General features: G+C 33.6%; 3 protein-coding genes across 7 annotated transcripts in view; 2 read left to right on the forward strand and 1 right to left on the reverse strand.

Moving 5' to 3' along the window:
* Window positions 1-377: 377 nt before the first annotated feature.
* Window positions 378-2,907, forward strand: LOC128877168 (DNA repair protein XRCC1). The gene is made up of 3 exons (XM_054124239.1): window positions 378-952; window positions 1,011-2,454; window positions 2,531-2,907. The coding sequence occupies exons 2-3, from the start codon at window positions 1,076-1,078 to the stop codon at window positions 2,667-2,669; spliced, it is 1,518 nt and encodes a 505-aa protein (XP_053980214.1). The 5' UTR covers window positions 378-952; window positions 1,011-1,075; the 3' UTR covers window positions 2,670-2,907.
* Window positions 2,908-3,248: 341 nt separating this feature from the next.
* LOC128877169 (proteasome inhibitor PI31 subunit) lies at window positions 3,249-5,827 on the forward strand. The gene is made up of 5 exons (XM_054124240.1): window positions 3,249-3,472; window positions 3,773-3,922; window positions 4,009-4,274; window positions 4,507-4,659; window positions 4,735-5,827. The coding sequence occupies exons 1-5, from the start codon at window positions 3,326-3,328 to the stop codon at window positions 4,859-4,861; spliced, it is 843 nt and encodes a 280-aa protein (XP_053980215.1). The 5' UTR covers window positions 3,249-3,325; the 3' UTR covers window positions 4,862-5,827.
* LOC128877170 (PRL-1 phosphatase) overlaps window positions 5,070-19,050 on the reverse strand; it is a 63,857-nt gene continuing 49,876 nt past the window's right edge. For 3 of the 5 annotated variants that reach the window (XM_054124242.1, XM_054124241.1, XM_054124244.1), the window contains exons 2-6: window positions 9,616-9,940; window positions 9,042-9,519; window positions 8,823-8,954; window positions 8,597-8,763; window positions 5,070-8,511 (exon numbers count right to left, since the gene is read on the reverse strand). In XM_054124242.1, the coding sequence (XP_053980217.1) occupies window positions 8,400-8,511; window positions 8,597-8,763; window positions 8,823-8,954; window positions 9,042-9,158 (528 nt within the window). In that variant the 5' untranslated portion in view covers window positions 9,159-9,519; window positions 9,616-9,940 and the 3' untranslated portion in view covers window positions 5,070-8,399. Of the gene's footprint in view, window positions 8,512-8,596; window positions 8,764-8,822; window positions 8,955-9,041; window positions 9,520-9,615; window positions 9,941-10,352; window positions 10,451-13,285; window positions 13,582-19,050 lie in introns of those variants that run through there. The other 2 variants (XM_054124243.1, XM_054124245.1) reach the window with 2 other exon arrangements.

The following is a 19,050-nucleotide window of genomic DNA, read 5'->3' on the forward strand; positions in this document are numbered from 1 at the left end:
TAATAATAATAATAATAATAATAATAATAATAATAATAATAATAATAGTAGTAGTAGTAGTAGTAGTAGTAGTAGTAGTAGTAGTAGTATCAGTGGCGCCATCGGTGGGAAAAGGCTCAAGTTTGTAGTGAAAAGGCCCAAGTTTATAGTGAAAAGACTTCCCACTGTTGCTGCTAAACGGCGCCACTAACTAAAGTTTAAATAAATATTCATAAAAATGATAATCTATATTATACATCTACAATAATATATTGTAGTGTCATAAATCAAAGAAACGTATTAATTATGCATTTATTAAAAAAAAAGCAGTATAATTCATTAAAATATATATCGGTAGGAATTATTTTTACTACAAACTTGGGCGTTTTCCCACCGAGACGCCACTAATATGTATGTATGTACACAATGCTACTCCAATTTATAAAATAAAAAACAGATATAACGTACAAGTATGTACATTATAAAACTAACAACAACGCGCTTTAAATAAAGCTAAACCAAGCCACTGAACCTATTTGCAAACAACTTACTAGTTGAATAATGTATTAAAGTAATATGAACCTCAGTTTTTTTCTAAAAAATGAAAAAATTCAGTTAAAGTTTGCGCGTACGTTCCCGCGTTACTCAAAGCTTTGGTATAGATTTAAATTTTTACATTAACAAGAGTTGAAAAATATTAGTTAACATACTTTGTAGCGTTGTTGTATGTTGTCCAACAATCTTAATACACGTAATAAAATCTATAGATATATTTTAGTGTGGATACACGATTTTGCGGTTAATTTTGCCGTATGTATAGTACATGACAAGCGTGATTGTAATATAATTGCACTATGATACAAATCGTGAGACGACTCATTTATAAGTAATAAAGGAATTAAAATTTGTTACTTGTACTTAGACTACTACATACATGCATATATTTACATATAATGATTACATGAAGTAAAAGGTAGGTTATGATTACTGATCTTCAAAATGTAAGCACTGACATCTATTCAATTTTACAGGTGCTGTGATGATAAATGTTTATGTTTCTATATGAAGAACACTTCCATAGTAGATCTGAAAAACAATGATTATTAAATTAGCAAGTATAATAAGCTGTTCTTCGGAACACCCATCTTACCCTGCATCCAATCTGCTACAGCATAATTCAAACAGTTCGTGGAGATGTGCCAAACCAGCAGAAATGCTTGCCACTGTTATTTTTCAATTAAAAGAACCATCTTGCATCACAGGATTGGATATCGGCAATTACCGTACCTGTGTTGTAATTGTTACTGCTTCCACATCCGCAGAACCCGACAATTGGATTCCCATAGTAAACCACCAATTTATGACGCACGATGAAGCAGCAAATGGCAAGTTTAGAGACCAAGTGCAGATATTTACAAAGAAGGAACTAAACCCTTCCACTTTGAAGATAAAATTTGACCGGGTAAAAGTGACCTGTATGCAATCTGCAAACTTGAAAGAATTGTTTGGGCTATCTTTTATTGTGCTGAAAACAGAAGTCACAGTTGATTTAGGATTGGATGTTTTTGGGAGGTTTAAGTTGAAACAGTCTGAAGAAGATGATAGTAAATCATCTGTAAATGATTTTAAAGAAAAGTACCTTAAATTGACTACAACTAAAAAACCAGACTACAAAGGTGAATTACTTTCAAAAATCAAAGAAACTAGTATGAATAATTTTTCGAAACGTCAAGAAGAAAACAAAGAAGCTATGAAAAGACCACTGTTGGAGAAATTAGAAGCTGGAAAAGCTGAGGAAGTATTTGGAGTTAAAAAGGAAGAAGTCACTAATTCACCTTCTGTAAGTAGTTCTAAAGGCAAAGATATCGATATCTTTGATAAGATAAATGAATCAAACAATAAACCAGTAGTAAGAACTCCATTTGGTGATATTGTACCTACACCATCGCCTAAAATAAATAAAAATCAGAGACATAGTACAAATTCAAGAAATCGTTCTTCAAGCCCTGAAGAAAATTCACAGAAACATACTTCAAGAAAACGGTCCTTAAGTCATGAAAGTTCTTCAAAGGAGAACATAAATAAAAAGAAACGTAGCTGTTCCCAATGCCAAAATGAAGAAGATAAAGTTTGCAAAACCTGTGGACGATTGCCTGAACCTAAACCAACACCAGAACCAAAAAGATCTCCAAAAAAGAAAAGTGCTGAATCTCAGAAACCAAAAAAAATGTTTTCCAAACTTTTTGAGGATATTACCTTTTCCCTCAGCGGATATGTTAACCCCCAAAGAGATGAAATTAGAAGAAAAGCTCTAAAAATGGGCGCGCGATATATTGCCGATCCTAACACGACTAATAGAAAATGTACTCATTTGATTTGCGCATTTAAAAATACACCAAAGCATAAGCAATTAAAGGGTCACACTAAAATAGTTTCACATACTTTCATTGAAGACTGTTTCAATGAAAAGAAACGGTAAATTGAGACGACTTTTGTTTTCGTTTTAATAATTTTGAGAATAAAATAGTTCGTAAATATTTTGTCTTCGCAGACTTCCTTGGAGACGATATGCTTTGGAAAGTGAAGATGGAGCTGAACCAGAAAGCGAAGAAGAAATTTTGGGTAGTTCGTCACCTCCTCCAACAGCCAACATATTCGAAGAAGACACTGATTCTGATTCTAATTACTAAGCTGAATTCTTCAGAAATTATATTTATGTGACAAGTAACTGCTGGCAGAAAGTTCGAATTTTTGTGTACATACATAACAAATAAAAATATTTCTTTAGTGCCTCGTATAGTATTTTTTTGTTTTTTTGTATAAATATTTGTTTAATGAATCTTCCTATTGGAATGCTAAAAGACGCAATAATTTTGTACTGTAGTTTTCTACAATGTTCATAAACAAAATATATAAGTTTTTCAATAAGTTGTTGTATTTTAATAACTTCGTTTATAACCCAAGTCACCCACAGGATGAATTATTTATTATTTCATACATAATCATATTTCGATTAGAAGATCACTCCAATACGTTCACCTCTCATCATATCAAATGTTTGAGCTGGTTTGAGCTTAGTGGCAAATGTTACGAATTCATTTGTTTTCTATCGTTATATTCCAACGTCAAAATGGAATTACAATTATAATAACCATGATTTAAATACATGAAATGTTGATAAACTATTTCCATAAATTGACAAAATGAAATTCAAAGTTCATCTTCGATATGTTCAAATCGTTAAACAACAGTTAAATCCGGTACCGGAAACCAAATGGTTAGTCGAATGCAGACATCGATGGCGTGAACTTCATAACTTCAAACTCGTTTGTCATTCTTAATCAAAATGGTCGATGAAACCGAAATGTTCGGCTTTGAGCTTTTACAAAGTTTGTACGACACGCAAATTGTGAAAAAGGAAGACGTTCTAATTCTGTTCGTTCACTGGTATTTTGTGAAAAATGGATTCAGATGTATTGGCCTCGGCGATAGCGTAAGTCGCAATAAAAACATTGTTGCTGTCAGTCACGCAATACCGACAATAATTTTTGCCCAGTTTATTCGTATAATAATAAGAAATTGCGAATACATTCTCTTATTAGTTCGTGATTGTTGTAACACCTAACCTGTAAAATGTCTGTAGTTATTTTTATTTGTTGTCAGCCATCGCGAATCATTTAATAATATTGCAGTTTAAATTGACATTTCAGACGATTTCAATTTTGTGTTACTAAATACGTTTGAGTAATGTAATAATATATTTCAATGCGATTTAAACAATTTTTTTATTTAGAAAGCGTACGATACATCGGAAAAGGGATCAGAATTACTTCCAGAGGGATGGAACACACAACCAATTTACGCTTTACGTTATGTAAACGATAAAAAATTGTATATATTCCACGGTGTAAAATCTGATGAAGATTTACTTCTGAACTTGTTGGTAATTTGAAATTATATTTACGAAATATATTTTTTTAATTTTCGGCACACGCGATAATACATTAATTACAAATACTTTGTTTATAGAGGATGAACGATCAAAATGTATCCAATGCCCAATTTCCAATTAATGCAACCATAAGTAATCTCCATGGACCCTTAGAATCTGTAATGCCTCCGTACCAAAATGTTTTACAAACAATTCAAACAAATCTTGTTGAGCCGATACTTCCTCCAAATACTGCAGAGAATTCTACCCAAACAGCAACAGTAAATACAGAACAGCGTGTTCCAAGAGAGACTGATCCATTAAGAGTACCCTCAACACGTCCAGCATCAGCAACAAGCCCATGGTAATATTCTTATCATATGATTCATAAAGAAAAGAAAATCTTTGCAGATTTCACTCCAATACTGACATGAATCTCGAAGACAGTTCATTAATACTTGAACTTCATAGTAGAAATAGTCAGAATTAAAACTTACCTATTCAACAAGTAGAATTCTGCAAATGACTAGAATTCTATTACATCTGCAATATACCTGAAATAATATTACTTTTGTGCTATATTTACAATTTTTAAGGCGACCTGATACAGATCCAAGAAATGTAGGGTCTGCGGACTTAAATCCCTTAGCACAAGGAGGTGGTATGATTTACGATCTCTTCCCGCCAGAAAGACGCCGTCCCCACAATCCGTTTAGGCCAGCTTTAGGAGTTCCAGGAGTACTACCACCGTACGTTAATAAGATCAAGTATATAATATTTAATTACAACTTATATGAAGATTCTTAAACATTACCTTATCGCAGAGGAGCTGTCCCCCCTTATGCGAGATTCGATCCTTTTGGTCCACCGGACATCGATCGACCAAGACCACGTCAAGGTCAAGACAATGACCACTTACCTCCGCCAGGATACGACGATATGTTTATGTAAAATAAATGAAGTAACTGTATAAACAAGAAAAATATATTAATCCAGTTCTTACCTCTGTACACAATGTTTGCGTATACTTATAATTTTGTAAAAAAAAAAAACTAATAGGAGTTGTTTAAATAAATTTCTATTGCATTTAAATATTTTCGTAAAAATATCTCGCACTGATAAAACACAGTTGGTTTATGAGATATCAAAAAACGATTGATTTTTCTTCACAAAACGACTTCCATTCTTTTCTTTATTTCATTACTGATGTTTTACAATATAACAAAACTTTCGTTTAATTTAATCATATGTCATTAATAGAGCAGTAGGTAGGAAATTACATTAACAAATTAAATATATAATAGTAATTTTTGTTTAAATTGCGCTAACTCGTTAAATTCATTTTTCCGCTTAATCGATTCAAAGGACTTTTATTTTTTATTACGTCGGTTCAAAATAGAGGATTTCTTTGCTACCTAAATTGTTTCTGTTCGCAGTATTCATGAATTGAAACGTTTTTAAACATAAAACACAAAATATTATATGAAAACGATGTTCACGATTACCATTATAAAAGAATGGCAATTTAACCTATACACGTTTCAAAATGTTTTCAGTTTCTTTTTTTTTTTAAATAATAAAATATCATTTTTAAAGTGTTTCGATTCAATTCTTCGAGTAAGATGCAATCGTAAATATTCAGATCAAAACACATTAATATATACAATTTAATCAAATAAGAACTCTACGAATGTCCATTAACTTTCAAATTTGGAAATTGTAAGTTATGATAAGCATTTGTTTAGCAAGGCCAATCATATTTTATCCCTTTTTAACTTTCGATTTTCTCCGCAAAAATGTATCACAGATAAAAGATATTCACTCATATACATAATTATTTCTGGCAATGAAATATGTCGCTTGAAGAAGTGAATCGATGTGCAAAAATTAAATTCTACGTGATAAAAAAAAAAAAAATATTCGTTGGTAACTTTCCAATGAATGTTAGATTTTACCTAATTAAAGTATCGATATCTTACTTTAAAAAGGATTGTATGAAAAAAAAAACATTACACATTACTGTTCGTAACAATTGTCACAGAAATTGAACTAAAAGAAAACTGAATAGTAAAAGTTATTCAATTTCGGATCTAAGGCTCGATAATTTTCTTTTTTTTTACGTATGTCCCTCGTCCCATCCTCTGGTAAAAAATATTGCAGTTTTTTTTTAACATTACAAAAAAGGAGCTGTACCAGGTTCAAATTTCATTTCGAGTCTGCGATCACGGTGAATGTACTCGTACTTACTGGTACGTAAAAATTATGCACAAAAAGGACAAAGACTGTCATTAGCGACGCACGCAACATCGTGTAATTAAATTCATTAGTCAGTTTCGTAGAAAAATGTCATTTGGAATTCTTATATACTAATTGGAGAAAAAAATAAACACAAACATCGACTATGACAATTCACATCACTCTTGTACACAATCTTAACTAAGCACGAAACGGTAAACACAATTCACGTATCTTGATACATGCCGAAATGTACATTCACGTCAAATCAGCAGACACATGAAATGATCTAAGTATTACATTCATTATTTTAGGAGCGAATTCTTTTTCATCTATCTTTTGAACACAGTTTAGTGTGGCGTACAGCATCACCGACAATTTTACCAAAATCGCGAATACAATTACGACGCTTCACACAAAACGCGTATGCAGCTTCTAAAATTTATCGAATAAAAGTAGATGTTTAAAAAATTTTGGTGAAATTGCCGTTAAGCTACGATAAAAGTGATATATAACTCTGGAGTGATAATTACTTCATTTTGTTTCCCAATATTCGTTATTCAAGTTAACGCAGATTCCAAGTCCAATAAGAGTTAAGAACACCCATCGATTCGGCATGCCATTGGAAATGCAACGCTGTGCTTCTTTCGTTTATGTTGATCATTTAAAAAAGTAGTATTCCAAATAGAAAAATAATTGTTTAGTCGCAGTGTATTTTAAGACATAACCTAAAGTGATGGATTACCTAGCGTTAATTTTAATTAATATAAGACTCTGCAATCTTATCGTCGCATATTTAATGGTCATTAATTTTAAAAATGTTAGAGTAAAATTTTTGTTTCGTCTGAAAATGCTAGTGGACTCCTTGTTAAGGCTTGATCTAGAGACACGCCTGGATAGCGTGAATCATTACTGTATAAAGGAACAATACTAGCATATTGGAACCGCGAAAAGTGGTTGTAAGCAAATCAGTATCTCGTCCTATATTAATCAAAATCGACGTCGGATAAATCGTTATTTCTACTTTAGTTTATGTTTTAAAACTAGTATTCACAGATTTGTTCATTAAAGTATCTGAGAACTTTTGTTACCTTTTTATTTTATACAAATTTAGTACTCTTTACAAATGTGATAAGTGTCTCAAAATATATGTTGCATTTTAATGTTAATTGTTAACAATATATTGAGTCGCTTAAAATGCTTGATTTAAGTTGAGTATTAATTCCGTTACTTATGAGAGTAAAGAACTGCGTTCAAATAATATTTGCAATATACATAATGTACATACCAGTTTAATCAAACTCGATCAGGTTGGATCACCTACAATGTACATATTATTGTTGTACAAAGCACACTTTATCGAGTGTTTAAGATGCATGTTCTTTAATAAATATATTTTAACTTATTATTTCATTGATTGTAAAAGAAAGACACGTACAGATCTTGCTTTTATTTAATTTCCTTGGTTAATGTTATATGTGCATTTCAGTTTACGATCATTAATTTCTCATGATTAAAATTGATTAAAAATTGTTGTTGGTAAGACACTTATACATTTTTTGTATTCAATTGTCCTAGAAAACGTAAGTTTTTATTGCACTAATTCGTCTAAAAAGCTACGTTCTATGACAGTTAGATACGACCGTAGCACCAAAGGAACTATATCTTTACAAGATATCAAGCGAATTTGAAATGTTTTCTCCAACTATCCCTAAAATATTTTATATAAATAACGCGTCAACTAAGATTCATAAATTGATTGGTAACGTATTGCATATTTTATTTTCTTGGACCAAATAAATGCAGCCTTCCAAAGTTCTTGTACAAAATAATCTTAAACGAGACACTAAGTATGTATGTCGTGTAATGTACAAGTTGATCTAATTTTTTGTTATGTAGGTAATCAGATCCATTCAAATTTATTCCTCCTTTTATCGTAAGTAGAAGGCTTCTTCCTGTTCAATAGGATTTAACGTTGATTCGATATCAAAAATAAATACAAAAATTTCATAAAAGGTAAGTGAAAATAATTATAAATAATTTCACTTTTCAATTGCTCGATTTATAACGGAGAATCGGATGATGCAAAATATGACATTTAAAACTGTGTAAGTAGTTCGGTTGCATTTCCATTGATATAGGCCTTTCAGAACAGAGTCGGTACAGTATGTCTCTTGTTACCAGGCATGAAAACCTATACAATTAGGTATACCAATCAGTATGAATTAGTAACTTTTCAAAGAAATCGTTTAATCTATTGGACGCAGCAGGAGTTCTTCTGTCCATTTTTGAGCTTCAACCGAGATTTGGGACGATATTTTTCAAGGTAGGCCAGCTGCTTTGCGTTGATGGCGCCTCGTCTTTTTCTAAACAAATACATACAATTGTCGTTACTGTTCGACGTACAAAACACAAAGTCTGAACCATTGGGAATAGTAAGTGTACGCTTACTCTCTGATTAACGCAACTGCATCTTCATACTTTAGACCCAATTCAATAAGAGCAAGTGCAACTAAGACTGGTGCCCTACCAAGTCCCGCGACACAATGCACTGCCACGCATGCATCAGAAGACTCACGGAATCGATTTTTCAGCAGTTCGAACCATTCATCGACGACCTGGAATACAAATTTATTCATCAATTTACATTTTCTAGACCAATAACCGCTATACTTACTTCGTTTGGTGGAAATGTGCCATCATCGAACACCAAGTCTATGACATTGATCCCTTCTTCTTTAAGTTCCTCAACTTTGTACGTTGGTTCACAGACCCTCACTACTTCTTTCACATTGTGCTTCTTCAGTTCCTAATCAAGCAACGGAGTTTGTTAATTACGATGTACCATGAAATGAAATTTATGGTGATATTTAATAAAGGACACCAGAAGACATACTTGAATAAAAGTATGAATGGTCTGATCATTGGGCCGATCAGTGATGAGGAACTTCATGTTTTTGTATTCGATTTCGGCGGGCGCCGGCCTGATGTCCTTCACCCTCATGTTGCTCATTTCCTCTTGGACAACAAGTGGTGTACTCCTACTGTTTTTATCGTTCTAACTCTTTTTTTAATGATTTTGTACGACACTGTTCCTCTTCACTTTTAAAACGTGCCACACTATACGAAGCAACAAAGGCTGAATTTGACAACTTAGCCCATAGATGTCAGTCTTATTAAGTTGTTTCTCATTTAACTAATTGAATACTTGTTTATTTTTTTACAGAGGACAGAACAGTGGGTTCACATGTAGACCTCGAGAAGGGTTGTGGGGGTGCGAATTTCGCCGAAGGGTGAGGACTACGTTACATTAGGCGTTGTTGATATGCGATTGATTCTCACTTGGAATCCTTGACTACGATTCGGAAGATTATCTGAAAAAGAAAAAGATTTTCATGAGAGCTGCCACTAATTTTACAAGAAATATATTTGTTTGAAAACACTACAAGATTCCTAATGTTGATTCTTACCTATTTGGCACTGGGTGCGCCTGGATCAGGTGCGCTCAGTAACTATGACGCTTGCATTTAATAGTGTAAATTAACAATTGATTCTATTAAAACCCTCTATGTCTCGCGTGATGACTAGCTGATGATTTTCTGACTTTGAGGCAACAATCCCAATATTATCAAATTTTCCTTTGCCCGATTAAGATATTCCTCCTTACTCCTCCTTTAATGATACCTAGCGAGTTCTAGGGTGTTTGGGCGTGTCTCTCTATTTGTGTTGAGCCTGGCAGTATTCTGCACTATCCAGCTGAAACTCCATGTATGTGAGGATGCACTCACCAGGAAACTGTAACATGTAAATAGAAGTATGATATTATTCATCAATTTACAGAAAAATTAAATAAAAGTATACCACTAATTACACTTGTCAATCTATTAGGAAATACGTTTTGCATATCAACAAATTATTTACTTTAAAACTGACCACCTTTATGACAGAAACATTGACTTTTATCTGTAGCACGAATAAAGGTTAAGTCGGCGTCGTAAAACGATTAGCTTTGGAAAAACAAACAAACAAGAAATGATAAAATTTAAGAACGCTATGGAACATCTATTTCGAGGCATTGTGCGATATTTTCGTTCTGTTTGCAATAGGGAAACAATTACAAGTTGTGAATCTCCCGCACGTGCCAAATTTAATCGTGCGCCAATTTTTGCTAGTAACATTCGCGTGGACAATAAATAATACACCTCACCCAGAAAATCTTCAACGATTCCGTCAATAATTTTCCGCAATAATTCATTACGAACACGCAACGTACGAAATTCGTTTCGTTGAGAAAAAGCTTAATCGACCACGCAAAATCCAGAGAACCTGCGATGTCATAATGACATTAGTCGACTCGATCTCGAAACTCGACCGCAATCGATTGCCGTTACAGCTAAATTCACGCGATCGCTATACGAAATGCATAAGAACTCATGCTGTGAAATATTATGTGTACAAATTAATTCTGTGCCTCTGTATTCAATCATTTATAAGTCTAGTTTAAATAGGTATGTTCAAAATATTAATATACTCCAGTGTATTAACGCAATTACGATTTATCTATAAACATAACCGAAGGTTTGGCTTGATGGTCATTGCAATGCATCTATACGAACTTTAGTAGGTATCAAATTTTGCTTATTGTTATTTTACAATGTATGGCTACTAATCTTCGTATATACATATCCATACCTAATATACCTCCTATACCTGTTTATTACCTAAACAATATTACATTCTACTGAAGTTATACATGATTAAGGAGATATCCTAAATTAGGAGATCTAAAAAAAAGCGGGTTTTCGTGAATTTTTTTAGGATGGAAAAAAATAATTAATTCTATAGAACTTTTTATCCTATTTTCATAAACATTTCAGTAGTCTGTACAAATTTTTTCAACAAGAGATATTCAAATTGAATCGACTGTGACGCACATTTGTAGAGCACCTCACAATTAAAACTTCCTATCGGCGGGAAAGATGCGGATCGTAATTTTGGTTTGACACAAAAAGAACTAAAAGAAATTTTCATTTTCATACATTTTTCTTGTATGTGAACTAAGAAAAACCCGCAAAAATGGTGAAATGTGAAATTACTTCAAGTTTGAAAAAAAGAACGAGTTCTTTGGGCGAAAATAATCACTTTAACTTGATAAAAAAGTTGTTTAAAATTTTTTTGTATGAATTTTCTTGGTTCATTTAGAAGAAAAATGTATGAAAATGAAAATTTCTTTTGGTTTTTTGGTCTCAAACCAAAATTACTCAAGTGCTCTACAAATATGCGTCACAGTCGACTCAATTTGAATATTTCTTGTTGAACAAATTTGTACAGACTACTCAAACATGTATGGAAATAGGATAAAACGTTCGATAGAATTAATTATTTTTTTCCATCCTAAACAAATTCGCGAAAAATCGCTTTTTTTAGATCTCAAATTCAGATATCCCCTTAAATACAAAAGCAAAGAATTAATTTCAATACCTAAGACATGCTAGCAAATTCCAACAACCTGTTCTCCAATATTATCCACCAATATTTTCTCTTTTGTTAAAATATAATGGATAAACGCATGGTATCTGCATTTTTATAAAGTCCAAAAACTGTTCGAATAGTTTGCGGAGGTAAAAATTGAAGTACCAAGTGACTTAGCTATGTCACGTCTTCGTGGGGAAAAAATCGGATGCAGTAGAAAGAAAGGCTTGTTTTAGGAATGCCACGGCACGAGTCTTTTAAATATATCGGTGGCGCTAGTCGCTCGTGATCTGAACGGACTGCGATATTCCAACCATTTTGACCAACGTCGAACAAAGACGAATTCTCTTTGCCTTTGGCACGAGAGTTTCATGCCGATGCCAAACGAAACAGATAGTTCTTGAACGTGCACGTTCCGAAGATGTGCTTCCGTCATTTTATAAGCCGCTGATACACTGTGACGATCGTAAATAGAAATCCTTACGTTAACCTTCCAGAAAATAACATGGAAGCATGAAACATAAAACAAATTGCAACGTATAGAAAATTCTACTGCTCTGTTAAGGGGTTAGTCGCAGTCAGGAAAATGGAAACGGACAGTTTCTTGTGTGTTTTTTTTAAGGTATTAAATAATAATTTTTATTAATGAAATGTACATATTAGGTTGTCCCAAAAGTTTCTTTCGCTTTATTAATAAGAAATTAATGCACAATAGTTTATGTTTTATGTTACATTACTCAATTGTCCACGATTCATTTTGCTCCATTACTGTTACAACATGAATATCTATGAAATTAGATTGTCTATTTATATAAACACTGTCACAGAAAATAATTGAGTGTAACTCGCGAAAGAGACTTTCGGGACAACCTAATATATTACAAAGTATGTCTTAAAGAACTATAAAAGAATTTTTGTTTTAAGAAAAGGTTAATTCATTTCGTCATAACAGGCGATGGCGTGGGTGGCCACTTGGTTTGCGGTGAGCAAGATTTCTTCAAACTGGTGCACCTGAAAACAAAACTAAAGGTAGATTTAGAAAATATATTAGACTAACGGATTCCTGATCGAAGGATTTTTTATTTTATTGTATACTTTCTTTTTTTTATCCTGTACTGAATTGCTTAATTTTAGTGAAAAAATTTAAAATCAACTTCAAATGTACGCCATCTTGTTTTAAATTAATTTCTTTCAAAATCCTTCGTTCAGGGACCTGCTAGACTAATCTATTTTTGAAATCTACCTTTGTTTTTGTTCTCAGGTAAATCAGTGTAGAGAAATCTTGCTCATCGCAAATCTATGTTTTTAAATCATCGTCTACGTCATCGGCTGTTATGACGATATAAATTAAACGTTTCTTAAAACAAAAAATGTTTTTTAGTTCTTTAACGCATGCCTTATAATATACTTAATTGTTACTTATGCAAATTATTATTTAATAACTAAAAAAAATCACAAAGAAATGTCGTTTTTCCTCTTCCTGACTGCGACTAACCCCTTAAGTCTCGATATTCTATCACGATCATCATCCTCTCAAGCAGCATATTCAAGTTCCATCGATTGCGAGAGAAAGTTCTCTACCAACCCTCGTTTGTAGATAACGGGGACCATTTTCGATCTTGAAACGAGGGATCGCTGTACTCCGATACATCATTTAACATCGAATACCTTTGCAAATGACGCGTGTCGGCAGTCGGACACGTCCCTCTGTTTTCGTTCCAGATTCGCTAGGAGATAAATGAAACTGGAAGGAAATTTGATCGAAATCAACGATCCTCGCTCGACGTCTCTTCCTGTTGGCTCCTTCGACACTCAGTTTGCACAAGTATCAAAACTGCACCTAATTTCAAAGCTTTGCTTTCGCGAAAATTCGAAACCTCGAGCTCGAAGACGCCGTGGGTGGTGCCTCGGTCGCGCAATGAAAATAAGCTCGACTGACAGTCGTCTCTTTATGGACGTTTGTAAATTTGCAACGCACATCGAGAGCAAATATAGGTGCCGATAGCTCGGAGGGGACGAACACGACGGTGGCGTCGTCCCGTCAGGACGCCGAGACGATTTACGAAACACCCCTTTTTACGTAACGACGGTTTCGAAAAAGATGACGACCTGCCGTGGCTATCGCTCGAACTGCGACGCCCGGATGACGGATAGGTAAAAGTGAGAGCTCTGGCGTTAGGATCGACGTACCGGAATAACCAAAATAATTGGCAGCTGGGTACATGAGCGAAACAGCTCGCTAGTAGCGTGACTACTCGCAGCACGTCAAGGTCGAATCCATCTCGCTGACCCTACGAGGTCGATCATTCAATTCGTGCGTGTTTCTAAAGCGATACGACTAAAAAAATTAAGCTTCAAACTAGCTTTTACCAGCTATGTAAGCTACAACGAATTTTTCATTCGTTACGTCAAAGTTTTCGACCCACTACTCTTCGGAATAATGTTATCGCGTAAGGAAATTTGAAATTTTTCTTTCATTTTCAAAGTATTTTCATGAAAGTATTGCACAGATGAATTGGCGAGATTTTCCTGAGGAAAATGAATTCAAACACGACCCGATTTAGACTGGTTTAGATATACAAGGTGACTCGTTTAAATCGGAACGATTAAAAATAATTGAAGTTAATTATTATGTTTTTTAGATTTGGATAATACATTGGGGCTCAAGTACAAAGATAAGAAACGTCGATTTCTGGAATGAAAACGATGTTCTTCCTTGATGCAACGACACTGATAGATCCTCGAATAGCGTCGGCAATGTACAGTGGGGTGTAGAATATATTCGTACATCGATCAATTTCCCAAAAATTGTTTTGTGTGAAATTCTAGTTTCTTAAATTCTTTTTTTATAATCAATGATATTCTACATATTCTTAGAAATCTTTAGAATAGATATAGTACATCCAAACAACAATTACTACTTTATATAATTTGCGAAATTAACAAAAAAATGCGAAAAGTGGGTAAAAGTATAGAAGCAATAAGTATTTGGACGATTCTTATAATGAACCATTTACAGTAGAGTTTGTAACGTGAACGCATTAGTTTATTGCTCCGTGCGAATTAGAAAACATCCAATTTCCAGTAAAGTAGTTTTAAAAATGACTAACAGAGAAATGGAAGAAGATCCCTCTCGCAATAACATCGATATTTAAGTAATTTAATGCCTAAAAGAGTAGCAGTGATTACAAAATCAAAAGGAAATCCCACGAAGTATTAATTATTTATAAATTAATGTAAATTTCGTTTTTTATTTTGCGAAGTTTTATAATTTAAACAGTTGTACGAATACCTATAGCTTCTATATTTCTATCGATTTATGTTTTTTTTTTTTTTTTGTTAATTTCGCAAACTTATATAAATAACTGTTGTTTTTTTTTTTTGTACTGTATCCATTCCAGAGATTTCCAAGAGCATCTAAAATATCATTGTTTATAAAAAAGAAGTTCACAAATTACAATTTCACATAGTTTTTTTTGGAAATTGATCGGTGTACGAATACTTTCTACACCCACTGTATATTTTTTTCGTTCATTTAGCTACACGCGACAGAGGAGGGTGGAAAGTTTTCTTGATCGCGCAGCGGTCAATATCCTTTTTAATTCTCCATTAGAAAGGTCAGAAGCACCGAAAGAAGAATTGAATAATCGACCTGCAGGGTTAGCAAGAAGATCGATTCGACCTTGACGCGCTACGAAGCGCGCAGAGTCACGGTCGCGGATGTTTCGCGCGTGTCATCATCTATAATGCATACTTAAGAGGATATTCTACTCTAGAATCTTCAAAAAATTTATTTCGCTTCTTGACAATTTTTTCAAATGTATGTTAAACTGTATGTACAATGGGTGTAGAATGTATTCGTACACCGATCAATTTCCCAAAAATCTTTTATGTGAAATTGTAGTTTCTTAACTTCCTTCTTTATAATCAATGATATATTGCATATTCTTGGAAGTCTCTAAGATAGATATAGTCCAAACAACATTTACTAGTTAATATAATTTGTGAAATTAACAAAAAAATATGCGAAAAGTGGGTAAAAGTATAGAAGCAATAAGTATTTATACGATTCTTATGACGAACCGTTTACAGCGGAGTTTGTGACGTGAACACATTAGTTTATTGCTCCGTGCGAATTAGAAGACATCAAATCTCAAGGAAAGTACTTTTAAACAGTTGTGCGAATACTTATTGCTTCAATATTTCTATCGATTAATTGTTTTTTTCTTGTTAATTTCGCAACTTACATAAATAGCTATTTTTTTTTGTAATCTATCTATTCTAGAGATTTCCTAGAACATGTAGAATGTCATTGTTTATAAAAAATAAGTTAATAAATTACAATTTTACACAGTTTTTTTAGAAATTGATCGGTGTACGAATATTTTCTACACCCACTGTATGATCAAATGTATTAGGTAGACTGGAAAGTAATATCGTCTCTTTTACATTAAATTCAAACAGATTTTTAATAAATTTCTATTTTTAATCAATTATGGAATCGCCATCGTTATCAACAGCCTTTTGTCATCTATCGTGCAAATTTTCAATGCCAGGTCGATAAAAATCAATGAGTGGAGTGATAAACAAGTATTTAAAAACGATGTTACTTTCCAGTTCACCTAATATGAAAAACTTTAAACGCGATTTTCTCGTAGTCATACTTTTTTGAATGTTTGGTATTACTTTTAACTATTTACTTTCAATTATGATTATTTTCATTGAAAATGAATTCCAAAGAATACCTAAAGATTCCAGACTAGAATACACTCCTTGAGAAAACAAGGACAATTTCCCAAAAAAAGAATATTCACGAGAAAAGAAAAGTGTAAAGGTTAAAAACCAACCGCGTGAACAAAGGAGAATGATCGCGTATCCGTGAGTTTACCGTTAGCACTTTCGGTAAGAGAGCGTCGTCGACGGAAAAAAAAGATTCACTGAAATCAACCTAGAAACCTACTTCAGAGCGGAATACGTTAGGTTCAGTGAAAACGAGTACGAACACGAACACCGGCGCGGCGCAGCAGTCGTTCATTTCTCCTTTTTTTTTTTCGGTCGTGTACAGCCATCCGAGAGAAGTGAAACGCAGGCAACCGTCGTATTTTTCTCATTTCGTTACAGTTTTATCCGCATGCATTGAATCGTGCCCAGAGAAATCGAAAATATTCAAATAGAAGTTTTCAGTCCTTCTTTTTCACTCATAACTTGGAATATCAGAAATTTTTCCACATTAACGAGGTCGGATCAACGTTGACCAATAAGCTCGACCTTTTTACAACGACGAATTGTAAGGATAATATTTTATAAGTTTAATATGCGTTTTTGTTTAAAAAAAAAAAAAAATGTATTACACATATTACAGGGTTTTTCGTTTAAGGAGCATTGTTTCGATATCTCTTGGGGGAATCAAGGTATCAATAAAATGTTTTTGAAAATTTTTGGATTTTTGGGAATTACGGTAAACATTAATTCCATAAGTCCAAAAATTATTTGTAAGATACCTGACTGCATACAGATATATCAGTCTCTGTAACGTCATTGTACTGTATGAAATTTAGCAATCAATGAATAAATACAAAAAGTTATTTGATAGAACCCAAATTAACTTTTTCATATGGAACCCCATATACTTTTATTCATAATTTATTGCACATTGTAAGAAAGAAAATTATTTTTATTTAATTAAATCATTGCTACGGTGTCGGGAAACTCATACGTCGATAATAGTGTAACGCGGCCTTCGTATTCACATTTTCCAACCCCTTTGAAGCTCGACAATGAACACGTGACAGTCATTGTTACAACTAGAGAGGCACACGTACGCGGTTTCTGCGACGTCCAACCTGTTGATACGGTCAAAAACGTTCGGAAAAGCGGTTCTACGAACATATTTCAATTCGCATCCACGACAAATCGGAATTGTAACCGCAAGCCAAAACGGACGCGTTGCTTCGGCAAAGGAAAGAATTTTTGCCAGACTTCCGTCATGTTGTTGGACACGTTCGTGCACGCGTTTCGGAACGTGCGTTTGATACACGGGCCGTTTTACGACACATTTATGGAGGTCACGTAAATATCAGCTAGACAGAACCACTTTCGTCGTGAATAACTTTGTCCTTCATCGGGACAACTTCTGTTGTGAATAACATCGTTCATAACGAACTTGGATCAAGTTTATTTATCAAAAAATCATTTTTGCAAAGTGATCACCTCGAAAACGAGTCCGGCAGCTACATGTAAAGGGTTTCATCGATTTCATCGAATTCTGGCCGAACATACGTGAAATAGTACAATTTTGCGATAAAAAGTGCGATAAAGTGGTAAAAAATGATAGTAGGTCCAATGTGTTTAAGAGGCAACTTTTAAGAGGCAACGAAGCCCTACCAGATGCAAGAAGATTCAATTCAATTGGTCAATTCGTTTCGGAATAAGAAGCAATACAAAATTTTTCAGTTCTTTTTGCAAAAAAAAAAACGGGTAAAAAATGAGAAATTCCAACATTTTTTGATAATGGGACCACCCCAGAGACATGCTCTACAAGATGCAACAGGTTTCATTCCGATTGGTCAAGCCGTCTGGATGTAATCGAGTAACATACATATAAACAAAAAAAAAACATGTCGAATTGAGTAACAATACTCTATGGAGTGAAAGTATTTCTGGTAACTTGATGACTTTATTTTTAAAGAATTCTGTTTTCGATAAATACTTTATAAATATATTTATCTTTAATTACTCATAGTTTTATGATTATAAATGCGTGGTATTATGATTACTCTAGGAGTCTTAATGAAAAGTAGAGCACCCGATCCACACCCTATTAATCACGTTCAATTTCAATGTTTTAAATATTTTTGCATTCTATCTTTGTGAGACTGATACTTAGTCACCTGGTGAATCTAAACGTAATCTCAATGAAAATGTTGCTAATGGCTCAAGTGAAGCTTAAATTAAAATCCACGTTAATGAGGACGCAAATTTGCCTACAATTACGTTTACAAATAGTGGATTTCAGATACGTGGAAATATCGTGAAACCTCTATTTAGGCTTCTAAATATGGATTGTGCAACCCATATTCAATTATCTAAATAAGAATTGTTTGGAACAATTGTTCATTGCCACTCTCAGAGTAGAAATTGCAACACCTTCCAATTAAACGATGAATAACACTATGACTCGGCGGCAAGTTTATACTAGCGTTATCACTAGCGGTAGATAAGGGTTAATCCGTGCATAAGCGTTGCGGGCAAATATATTATATTTACTGCGTCGCTTGCGCTAACGGCAACGCTATCAATCCTGAAATACACGTTGGTTAATAATAAAATGACGCTAAGGTACAATAAAAGTAAGAACGACAATGGAACGCCCCAACCAAACGAGACTCGACATTGTTACCTACTCAAGGTATTATTCAAATTCTTATTTAAAA

The sequence above is a fragment of the Hylaeus volcanicus genome, chromosome 5 (assembly GCF_026283585.1).
Source record: "Hylaeus volcanicus isolate JK05 chromosome 5, UHH_iyHylVolc1.0_haploid, whole genome shotgun sequence".
NCBI classification, from domain to species: Eukaryota; Metazoa; Arthropoda; class Insecta; order Hymenoptera; family Colletidae; genus Hylaeus; species Hylaeus volcanicus.